Genomic DNA, 12,998 nt, shown 5'->3' on the forward strand with positions numbered 1-12,998 from the left:
TTATGAATTATAAGTTAACAGATCAAAAAAAGGATTTAAAAGTTTGCCTTGCGTATGTTACTATTGTCTGTCAAACTTTAGATTGATTTTGAAGTCCATCAGTTTTTTATAAACAAAGACTTGAAGCATAAACTAAAGGGTAAATCTATTGTAAATAACTTCATTTCTCCATATTATAATCAATTTGCAAGTGGCTGCCATCTTTTTTCAACATATAACAATTTTAAAATTTTTCTTGAAATGTCTGTCAAATAGTAACATACGCAAGACGGTGCTGTAATTCCTGCTAAACTAGGGTGATACAGCTAATTATGCTACATGACATAGCATTTAGCTCCACCTAGCTTTGTGGCACTATCACTTTGTGAGGAGAAGCTTTTTGATGACACAATCCATTGTTAAGTGTTGTCTGTCAAACATTTGTGCGCAAGTAACATACATAAGATTTGTATGTGTCTGTCAAAAGTAACATACGCAATACGCTTAAAAAAAAAAAATTAAAAATCACTTGATGTTCACATTATGATGATAGTTTAGAGTTTATAAAAGTGTTTTAAAACATGTGATTTATAAACTGCATGTGATCTTTATTCAATTTCCCATCTTGAACTACTGTTTTTGCCAAATTATTATTCTGTATGTTACATTTGACAGACATCTTGCGTATGTTATGGCTTGACAGACACACATATTTTATTTATAACAATTTATCCTCCTTATTGTAATATTTGGACACATTTTTTCCACAATCAGTTGCTGTAGGTCCTACACCTAAATAACCACAAAATACCTTATGTAATACTTTATAAATTTTTATTTGATTGCAGAAAATCATCAAAATTGTGTCTGTCAAATATAACGTTTAAGGGCTAGAAAATTAAATTTGTGAAGTAAATGGTCTATAACTTATCTTTCTTTTAGTGTATTATGAACGATATATGTGCATACTATAATTTAAACCTGGTTGGAGACCAAAAGAAAAGAGCTGGAAAAATAATTGTGTGTTACACTTTTATGACACCTTAGCTTATTTTGAGCCATATGTGCATGAATGTACTTGGAAAATGGACAATTAATTTAATTCCAATTGATGTTTAAGATAAATAATTTGAGTCCTATTTTTGACCGAGCTGAGCTAAGTTTTTAATGTTCAATTCTGAGCCGAGTCCGAGTCCAGCAAAAGTGGACTTGAGTCCGAGTCCAGACTTGAAATATTTAATCTCTTCTTGTACATGTTTAATTTATTTATTTATACTCATACCCATAATTGGACCCATACAAGTCCAAATTTCCATACTGCACTCCATGGCCCGCACCATACTCCATACTGGGACCCGCACCCTGCCCGCACTCGAGTCCCAATTTCCGCACCCGTACCCGTGCACTGCGTACCCGTGGCTTCGGACCCGCACCCTGCACCGTACTCATACCCTATTTTGACTTTGGACCCGGACCCGTACCCGCACTCATGGACTGGGACCCGTACCCTGCACTCCATGACCTGGGACCCGCACCTGCACCGCACTCCATGGCTTGGGACCTGCCCGCACCGCACTCATGGTCCGGGACCCGCACTGCACCCGCACTCATGACGGGTCCCAATACTACAAGTCTGGTGTCCACTCAGAATTGAACACTTGATCAAAATAGAGGCCCAGGCCTAATTGAAGCCATTTCGGGGACCATTTTAATGTTAAATTTGTTCACAATGCGCGCGAAGCGCCTAAAATATTTACAGATTTAGTGTAAATTTCTATTAAAAAAAGGGGGTCATTGGGTGTAAGCTGGTGAAAAAAGGGGTCATTGGGTGACAGATTTGCAAAATAAATTGAAAGGGATTGAGTGAGTATAACAACATCACAGATCTGGATATTCACTTAAATAAAAGTTTAGCTTCTTACATGACAGGAGCTAACATGATCATCAACATCTGAAGCTATCTGATTATTACTGGATGAATAATCTACACCAAGACAGCATGATTATCATCACCGTTTACTCCCTTTTACTATTCTCTCCCGTTTCCTCACCGCTCCCGTTTACTCAACTAGCGGGGACCCGCGCGAAGCGCGGGTCTCCCGCTAGTTTTACATAAATCTGTAATTTCTATACTGAAGTAGAAAAATTAACTATATGTATTTGAATGGGGCTTCAACTTTGTCAATACTGCTGTTTTCCTTGTTTTTTGCCAGATTTTTCATAGCAAAAATACCTCCACTCTTTATGCAATTTATAAAGAATTTGTATATTTTTTACACCTTCGCTGGGATCTCTGAATAGGCCTTTAATTATGAACCCTGTTTAATTTTAGTTTATAACATAAGTCATAAATTGAACTACACTGTATGGTGTACATGTACATAATCTGCCTTCATATTTGGTTGAATTCTGATTTTCACACACACAATTGTAATCTTGCACAAGCTGCACTAATTTGTTACAAGATCCCAAGATTTAATTCAGCCAGTCAGATTTGCTGATACCCACAATCACGATGTAGGCATCAGAATGAAATAGTGATTTTCTCTCATTTTACCTCGTTTGTCCAGCTCAAAATTCAAGGGCACATCTGATAGTGAAAACTATTATTAATGAAAAAAAAAAATCAGAAATTGAACAATATTGCTTTTTATGTTACAGAAAGGATTGCGTTTGTCAGGTTTTGTTTTCTTTATTTTATCACATCACAAGAGAAAGGGAGTAAGAGAGATAGATGAGGAGGGAGAGAGAGGAAAATGTGAAATCAGAATGCAGGAGCAGGCTATAATTAACCAGTTATACTTGCTAGTTCAGCTTATCCTTATTTCTGTTAATCTAATTAAATCGTCCTCTAACTCTTAATTCATCGTTGTAATTCAATGGGGATCTCTAAAGCAATGATGAATATCTAATTGAGTATGCTGTTACATTTGAATCCACACACCCCCTATGGAAGACTTGAGCTTGATATTTCACACTATATATTTCAAATTGGGTTACCTAAATGGGTGGCTCTATTTAAAGTCTGCACTCCCTTTGTGAAAAATTAAAGATCTTTTATATTAAAGGGGTGTGTATATGGCCCATTTCACGGTTAGGCGCCACTTTTTGATTTTCAACATATCTGGCCTGGTGTGTAAAAAATAATGGGGTTACAGAATTTACTGTTGGTGATTTTTCATTGTCTCTGTATGGCCTACCTCCATTAGCTTAATCGGCCCTTCTAGTTTTATCTTTCAGGGCTTTAGGGGTCAGAAGTGGTCAAAAACCACATTTCACTAGCAACCTGAAACAGACATTTATTTTCCAATGCTGCCACTTTTAACTATGTTGAGCCTACCAGCTGCTTTTGTTGTTTTTATGTAGTGAACAAGTTGCACTATACAGCCATACATGAACAAAGTATTAGTTGTCAGTTAAACTAGCATGAGAACCATTTAAATTTCTGAATTCGGATGTGACATTTTCCGCTCACATCTATGTACCTTATTCAATGTGGAATAGATCGACTAATACTTTACATGAATGGCAAACTAGTGTGTTTTAGTAAAGTTCAGAGTCTTGTTACTATTTGTTGAACAAATTACACTTGTTGCTCTTAATATGTAGATACAGCGATATTTTGAATTTTTGCCAACAAATTCGGTTCACAATTTTGTCACATCCGATTAATTTTCCAAATAGTATAATTTATTAACAAAATGTGGCAGAATTTTTTCTCCTTGATTTTTAAAAATCTCCTGCTATGAGCTATCTAATGACACCATTTAATGAAAACTCCTTCATCAACTTAGCTTGCAGATGTCATTTCAAAGTTTCCGTTCACATGTGTCACATCCATGGTACCTGTCACATCCAAAATAGTTTCTTCAAAGAACTAAGACAGGAATGGGACTAGGATGCCAGTTTGAAGTTATTTCATTACAGGTTTGTGGGGATCAAAAGGCACAACAAATCTTTAATTCAGTATGCCTTCTTTAATTGTGACAGGAGATTCAAAAAGCTTCAATTTCCGCTCACATGTCACATCCTCAAAATTAGTAGTTTTTAGGCCAAAATACTTAAACAACATGATATTTGACTTTCTAAAATAGGTTTATTATTTTGTACATGTCATATATGATTATTTCATAGCTTTGTCTTTGTCTTTTGAGGACAGTTTTGTATACAATTTACAGAAGCGGATGTGACATTTTCAATTGTGAACGGAATATTTCAGTAAATTATAAACATTTTGCTTGTCAAAAATATAAAGGGTCAGGAAAAACGTTTTAGCATTGCTCAATTCAATAGAATCTCACAAAATATATGTGTTAGAAGTGCCCAAAGCTTATATTTTTGACAAGCAAACTGTTTATAATAATGAAATATTCTGTTCACAATTGAAAATGTCACATCCACTTCTATAAATTGTAAACAATGTTTTAAAATGAACACTAACACAGGTTGATATGTTTCAATATATCCCATTTAATTCACTGAGTGTGTAAAACTCTTTGAATCATTATTTTCTGAAACATACTCTGCTTTACAGTGTGTGGTTTCCGTTCACATTGACATCAGTCACATCCAAAATTGCACAAACATCAGAATCTTGAATTTGACCTGTGTTTTCAAACTGGCTGATATTATTTGTGAACATTACCCATATTATGACCTTCAAAGCTGTGCAATATCAGAGTCATTCATTGATTATTAAAATTGTTGAGTAAACCTTTTCATGTCAATTTCCCTTTTTTACCACAAAAAGTACATTAAAGTGGCCATAAATTTGTCATTACACAACAAAATTTGCACAAATTTGGTCAGAAGGGAGCCTATGACATACTCGTTTATTTTAAATATCTATGATATATGTATTGGACAGTCAAAGTATAAATATACACTACTCAATATTGATCAAATTTGTTAAAAATTACATAACATGAGATAATAAATCATAATTTTCTTCAAGAAGTAGCGAGATTTAAGCTGGGAAATGATATTTTTATGAAAATCTGGTCTTATTTGGAAAAGAAAACCCCTATTAAATTAAATTTAATCCATTTTGAAAATTTCGAGTTTTTTTCACTAAAAGTGGCGCCTAACCGTGAAATGGGCCATATGTCAACAGGAATAGCCCGACACAATTGCATGTCAACATGAGATACAAATCAGCAGCTGTTTAATATTTAGTCTGAGAAGATGTACTAATCTGATCATACATTGTACATACATTTGTTGAACCATGGAAGTAGTAGCTACTTCCATGGTTGAACAAATAGGATGATTTTTGCTTGACATTTTTTAGATTTATTGGCCTAACATTAGGGGGCTGGCAGTTTCTTCGGAAGGAGGGTGGGTGGTTCCCAAATATACTGGAGGGGGGGGAATACATTTTTGGAAAGAAAAATAGGGGGGAGGGTCATCAAATATTTGATGACCAAAATGTAGGGAGTCACAAGATGACCACAGATAGTGTGATTATTTTATTCAAAAAGACTGTTTAGTGGGTATGGGGGGGCTCATAAAATTTTTGTTGCCAAAATATGGGGACGCAATTTTATTGACGCCAATTTTTTGTCAATTTGGGACCCCCCTTCCAAAGAAAATGCCAGCCCCCTTAGGCCAAAAAAAGTGTTTGTTTGCCCATAAGAGACAAAAATTTGGAGAGTTTGTAGGTCAATCCTTTTATTTTACAATGGCATTTCCACCCATTTTCACATATGGAAAGTGAAACCACATCTTACAGCATAAATAAAGCTATTGAGCACCTGGTGTAGAGTGTTGATTATATTTTTAGTTGATTGTATATTCAAAATATTTCTTAAAATTATTACTACACGCTAACACGCTAAAATTATGAACTTTTATGAGTTTCATAAAAAGAAATAATAATAATAATTTGATTTTTTTTGGATTGTATTGCCATTAAATGATATGCAACATGTGATATTAATTTGCTCCTAATGATTAATGATTAACCTTAAAACCTCATTTTGACAATTAATTCATCTCACTTTAAATGCTAATGCACAGTTTGCAATATTTTTGTTGCAATTTTAGGTGTTTTTTCCCAATGAACATGTAGCTGCAATACTGTAAAAGTCAATATTTTCGCGAGAAGATATTTTCGCGATTTTGAAGATTTTGTCAATTGCGCGAGAATTAAATTTCGCGGGTTTTGATGTTGATACAATAGACACCTAATGCAAAAGGTTATTTTCGCGAGTTTTTATTTTCGCGATTTTATGTCCACTCACGAAATTCGCGAAAAATAAAAACCTCGCGAAAATTTCTACTTTTACAGTATACAAATTTATTTATTGTTGATACTATTTAAAAAAGTCTTATTTCATATTTTTGATATACAGTGTTGTTAGGAACATACATTTGTGGTGGTTTAATTTTGCATAGCACAAAATTAACTTATAAACTTCCATTTAATGTAAAATTAATATGCAAATTTTCATTCATTTCGATTACTTTTTATATATTTTATAAATAAATAGTGTTCTAATCAAATAACGGGTTTTTTTAATTAATTTTTAAAAACTAGATCAAAATATCTAGGACCCATTTTTTCATTTTTTTGAATTTCGACCAACTTTGAGAAATTTGCACCAAAAATGGTCAAAAATGCTGATTTTTCAAAAAATCATAAAAAGCCCGATTTTGGCCCAAATTTCAAATATTTTTGGTGAAATTGGTCAAAATTCAAAAAAATGAAAAAACGGGTCCTAGATATTTTGATCTAGTTTTTAAAAATTAAAAAAATGGCATTTTGGCCCAAATTTGACCTCACAGATGAACTTATCAAGTCTTTGCCATTCTAAATATGTGTACTTTTATATACTTTAGACCAACAATTTAGAAGTTATGAGGAATGGCTAAAACTGGAAAAATATGGCCCCTGCCATCTCACTCACCATAACTAAACATTAGTCTTAAATTCTTCATTGTTTTCTTCCCACACACAGGGTCCTGACTCGCATTATGGCACAAGAGGTATCAGGAAAGTTGTCCACGAGTCTGCGTCCAGCGGAAAAGTTGTGTTTCAGTTTACGTACGCCTCCGGTAACAACAATGGCACCTCAGTAGAAGATGGGCAAATCCCAGAGGTTATATTCTACACGTAAAACATGTAATGTTAATTCTTGATATTTAACGGGGTTGTGCAGAGGTTTGGTCACCACAAATAAAGAGTTTTGTTGATATTTGTCTGGTTTAAAAAATATATTCACAAGCATGAAGCATGTAGGAATAGACCAGTGGCATACAAGAGGATGGGTGAGGGGGCAGTCCTCATTCCCCCTTATTCATGGAAGTCTCTAGTCTGTCTGGAAGCGAATGAACACAATATCAGTGGCGTAGCCAGGTTTTCGGAACCAGGGGGGGGGGCACAAATGTACCAACGGAAATATTTTTTGCCAACGGAAGTTGTGAATTATTGGCTCTATTTTTTTTTGCCCACTGCACTCAAGATTCTAAAAAATGGGAGTGGAGCGCCAGTTCCCACTGTCTACGCCACTGCACAGTATGACAAACGCCAGTGTTTCTTGCACTTGGCCATAACAACACGCCCACAGGGAGAGGTTATGGGATGCATCAGATGCGTGCGGAATTATGCACACTTCTAAAATGGCTCATTGTATGCATTCACTTGAATTTATGACCGTAGTTATCACCATTGGTCTTCGGTGATAAATAGTTTTAGTAGGCAAATTAAAAACCATACTTACAAAATTACACATAAAAATTTTGACCACTGGGATTAGAGATGGCGATACTTCAAAGCTGTTTTGTGATTAAAGTATGAATATTGATGGTCAAACTGGCATACTCATACTGTTCATTTTGTGGAACAGTGAGACAGAATCGATTGGATTGCCGAAAACCTCTGCAAGTCCCATCTACAAGGGTTAAACATGTGCAACACATAAATTGTGCATAGATGTACTCACAATGAGGTAAAATACCACCTATTAATTATGTATTAAATGTGTACATGTACACTATCCAGTGGATTTAATCCAATGTGAATAATATCATTATATTATTTTGGTTTTTTTGAGTGATCTAGCATTATAATTTGTGATGTGGATTCAGTTGTGTGCCATAAGTATGTATTACAAACATTTAGTAGACCAACATGTATGCACGTCACAAATAAGGTTATGGTATTGTACAACTACTGCATGGGTAGAGGGGAAATAGGGCAAACTATTTCTTACCGAAGTACTAGCTGCAGGATCATCACCCCACCAACCCACAGGATGAGGGGTGATAGGCTTGTAAAGTTGTTTTTTTAAAACTTCCGTGGTCCGGGTACGTGCTGGTGAATTGCGATCGCGTAGAAGTGACAAGGTCGCCTACTACACGCCGCGCTGAAGACCAATGGGTCAGCCGGGTTGTCAAGTGCATTGATCAGCCAATCAGCGTGATTGTTTATTGCTTTTGCGTTTACGCTCGTGTACGCGATATGCACATGCACAACCACGGAAGTTTAAAAAAAAACTTTAGTGATTACAGAGGAGAATGGTTGCCCTACCCGATATAAACCATGTTTTATTACACCGAACTTTGGCTATGGAGATGAAGATGTAGACTGTAGTAAAATAGAGAAAACTATCACACAGAAAAATAGGCGATGGACCAATAAGGTTGCATGATTTGCTCATGAATATGTACGAGGTGTAATAAGGGACCGTTCACAAACACTTGTAAGGGGCGGCCCGATGCAAAATAATTTCATCGCGAAAATTTTTCGGCCCCCCCCTTTACAGACCTCAAAAATTTCAGCCCCCCCCCCCTTTTTGACATTATGGGTCAACCCCATAGAAAAGCATATAACTTAATTTTTCCAGGAAAATTTGTGGTCATTTTTTCAGGCCCCCCCCCTTAGGAGGGTCAAAATTTTCAGGGCCCCCTTTTTGCATCAGGCCCCCTAACAAGTGTTTGTGAACGGTTCCTTAAGGGCAATACTTCATTTTTGTTCATTTCTCGCAAAGGCCACTCACAATTATTGACAAGGCTACTTGTCAGCCTGCACACCCTGTCCATTGGGCTGTTCCAGTTGCAATTCATCGTCCCCTTATGGAATACATGACCTTAATCTTCCACACAGGGAGTGTGAATTTCAAATGGGGTTTCCGGAATGAGTAAATCCATTTGAAATTCAAACCCTTTGAGTGCGAGACATGTCTTCCATGGATTTCAACTGAAATAGCCCATTTTTTGTGAAAAGAACCAAGCCAGGGTTATGACCGATTCCAATAGTTATTCAGGACCTCACTTCCAGAGTACATATTATATTGGTAGCACAAGTATGCAAGAACTTTGGTAAAAGGAACCTATTTAAACCAAATCTATTACTGTTGTCTTATCTGGAGCAGCTGGGAGTGACGTATCTGCATATTCTAATCGAGCAGAGGAACACATACATGTACAAGTGTATTTGTTGGCATGCCTGTGTCGCAACCATGTAAAGCACTGACATCATTCTTAACTCCTGATGAGACAAAGTTTAGGCATCAAACTATTAAGAAAAAAGAGAGTCAGATGTTAACTCACTTCCAAAATACTACCTTTTTGACAATGATTGATTTGCCTCATCCCCAATTTTCTTCATCAAAACTGAGATTTTGGTATCAGAAGAAAGCTCATATGTCTCTCATTACCCCAGTGAAATTTAACGCCTGAGATATTTTTCATTTAAATGGTGTGAACAAAAACATAGTGATTTGTGGCAACCACACCAGAAGTGTATGTATTATCCTATAAAGCATTGTTATACACGTTTTTGCTTCTCATATCAAAACCGCTGGAGAGATACAACTCAAAATTTGGAAACAATTGTTTTAATGATAGGCCTCCATCTAAGATGGAAAACAGAACATGAAAATTTGGACCATGCCTCTAACTAAATGGTTGATGCCTTGGTCCTTTAATTAAAACCTGTTTGTTGAAGAAGCAAGTGGTATTGTGATTGGAACAAGCATGATTATGATTTTTCATAATTTGTATCATGAATAAATGGAATATTAAGAAGTACCAAAAAGACTAGCAAAAACTGCTAGTAAAGTAGGTGATGGTGTTAAATGATTATTATAAATAACAATTATAATATGACAACATAATGGCAAACAACTAAGCATGCTAAGGTCAAAATACTTTCTATACTTAAGTTTCACCACAGATTTGGTAGTGACATACATGTAGGTGTGTATTTCATTAGTCGCAGTCATCATCATCATCATGCTTCAGCTGCAGAGCAGGCGTCCACAAGATTTCTCCATGCGCAGCTATCTTCGGTAAGGGCAGCAATATGTTCTGCTAGAATGCCTTTATCATACCTTAGCATGCATTGAATGTAAGTTACATAGGAGGTGTGTGGATGTCCCAGTCGTCTTATGTCACGAGGTGGTATGGAGAGAGCATTATCTTCTAGCAGGCTCCTCCGGGAGACAAAGGATGTGCCCCAGGAACATGTATGTGTGCGTAAAAGGTACAAAAAGGCAATGATGTCGCTACCTAACTCGAGATGAATCAAAAGTATAGTTACTATGTGATGTATAATATAGTCATGCCTTGTGTATGCTGTGTTGTAATTGTAAATGAATATACATGTATGCAATATGGATATAATTTATCTCAATATTATTAATTAATACACAGGGAACAAGTCTTGTTCAAAATTGTGAATTTTTTTTAATATGGCAGCCTCTTCCCATTCTGTTATGTACATACAAACATAGCAGAATTTGTCTACTTTCCAAATTGATCGACTTTCAAGATGTTAAAAATGTTTGCCAACAAATATGCAAGAAGTGCTAAAAATATTTATAAATTGAGACAAAGTTATCAGAAATATTATAGCTAAAATAATAGTTTCTCGATCATGAGAGCTCAATTGGCACGTAATGACAATTGCGCCGAGCGTACAACGCTTACCAAACACACTTCTAAAGGTTACCGTACCGTGCTATCGTGTTATTCCATTAAAATTGCGACATTACGCATTGCACGCAGTACATTCATTCTCTCGTGATCGAGAAACTATTATTTTAGCTATAGCAGCGAATTTTTATACAGAGTTGTAAATTCGAGATTGGAATGAGCTGACAAATCCCAGGTAATGATAAACCATCCTACATGCCTAATGTATTGGGTTATTCCGGTTGAAATCCAGCCCCCTATGGAAGGCATTACCTTAATCTTTCACACAAGGGGTGTGAATTTCATATGGAGTCACCCATTCAAGTAATCTGAAATTGATATTGTTGTGAAATATTAAGATCATGTTTTCCATAGGTGTATGGATTTTAACCGCAATAGCCCATTATAATACCTGTAGATCGTTGTAACATTACCTTTTCACCACCCTCAATCAGTGAAATGTAGTAGACACTTTTAACAGGTTACATACATGTAAGGAACAGTTGACAGTACGGTAATGTGGTATTCAGAATGTGAAAATGATAGCGATACCATATGCAAGGCCTCAAATTTCAATTTGTTGAGGCACCCATTTTCAAGGCCAATGAGCAAAGACAAAGAAAGGCAACAAGTGATCAAGAATGACAAAGATCTGGGGCACCAGGGCCAAAACTAAAAAGGGCAGGCAATGGCCTTGGTGGCCTCCCTGAAATTCCAGCCCTGACATATACACTATTTTGACTTGGTTTCTGTGTGCATTCAATTCCAAATTCTAAGAATAATGGTACATATTTCAGCATATTTACTCAGTGAAAATCTTCGCTGCATGTGCCTACAGGTATGTTGCTTCCAATCCCCAGATATATAACAAAAGGATCAGAAGCTGATATTCTTGGTTTGCATTCTTTATCTTTTGTTCTCATGTTGCTGATCAAACTGTTATGATTTGTTATGGGACTTTCGGACTTTAGTACTGATTAAAATGACACTTATCTGAATTTGCTTTTTGAAAAAATGCTAATAAACAAGTCTGATCCTTCATTGTTCAATTTATTTTTATCAGTGTGCATGCACAGAATTCTTTTCCTTCTTTGCAGGTACCATTATACAGGGTGTCCCTGAACGTACTGTATCGTCAGAAACTGAATTGCTTGGGTATGTTGGCGCATAAACCAAACATAACTAAATAACCGAAGTGGTTGAGGAATATATCAGCTATCACATACTTTTTGAATTTTGACAATTGACCGCTCTGTTTTTGAAATAAAAGAATTTTACGAAACTACCTCATTTTCACCCCGTTCCAAGCAGTCGAACATCTATCAAGGACAATAGATGCCTTATGTGCTGATGATGCGTAGTGATTTGCACTCCGAATACAGATCATCGATTTATATTTGAATCCATGGAAAGGTTTTAAAATGAGGGAGTTTCATGAACGATGTGGTCAATTGTCAAAATTCATTTATTGCTCAACCACATCGGTTATTTAGTTATGTTTAGTTGCGGCATTAAAATACCCAAACAATTAAGTTTCTGACAATACAGTTCTTTCAGAGACACCCTGTATTTGTACTAAAACATTTGCATAATATATTATTCACATAATGGACAGTGTGTTCTTCTTGCTGCTGACTGGACTATATTCTGTATAAATCGCTCCCTTCCTAAAATACCATAACTGACTTAATGCAAATGTATTGAAACGTTTGTTATGTAAATTGTGTATGAATATTGAAAACAAAAATGTGGTGGATATATTGTATATTTATCTAAATAAATAAATAATAGTAATATAATAGGTAATTATGTTTAAGCACACTGGGGACAATTTACCAGTGTTGCTAATTTACATACATTTATGTAGCTACAGTATGTATTTAATAATTTTATGTTTGTTTGATGATATGGATGAGTTTTGTAATCAATTTAACATTTTGATAAATGTGATCTGCTATCAAAAACAAAAATTAGCAGTAAGGCAACGAAAAAAGAAAACCCTGTTCTACGGGCCGACCGACTCAGATTTTGAACAAATTGGGGAAAAAAATTTCTTGTACAAATGAATGCCGATCCAAATTTCGGAAATTTCAGGAACAAAT

The 12,998-nt window shown here is 35.6% G+C and overlaps 1 protein-coding gene across 1 annotated transcript in view; it reads left to right on the forward strand.

The window, feature by feature from the left end:
* The window catches only part of LOC140159393 (BTB/POZ domain-containing protein 2-like), a 41,955-nt gene extending 33,272 nt beyond the window's left edge, over window positions 1-8,683 (forward strand). The window contains exon 5 of the mRNA XM_072182854.1: window positions 6,939-8,683. Coding sequence (XP_072038955.1) covers window positions 6,939-7,097 — 159 coding nt within the window. The 3' untranslated portion in view covers window positions 7,098-8,683. The remainder of the gene's footprint in view (window positions 1-6,938) is intronic.
* Window positions 8,684-12,998: the final 4,315 nt, after the last annotated feature.

Source organism: Amphiura filiformis, chromosome 8 (genome assembly GCF_039555335.1).
Source record: "Amphiura filiformis chromosome 8, Afil_fr2py, whole genome shotgun sequence".
In the NCBI taxonomy this organism is placed as follows: Eukaryota; Metazoa; Echinodermata; class Ophiuroidea; order Amphilepidida; family Amphiuridae; genus Amphiura; species Amphiura filiformis.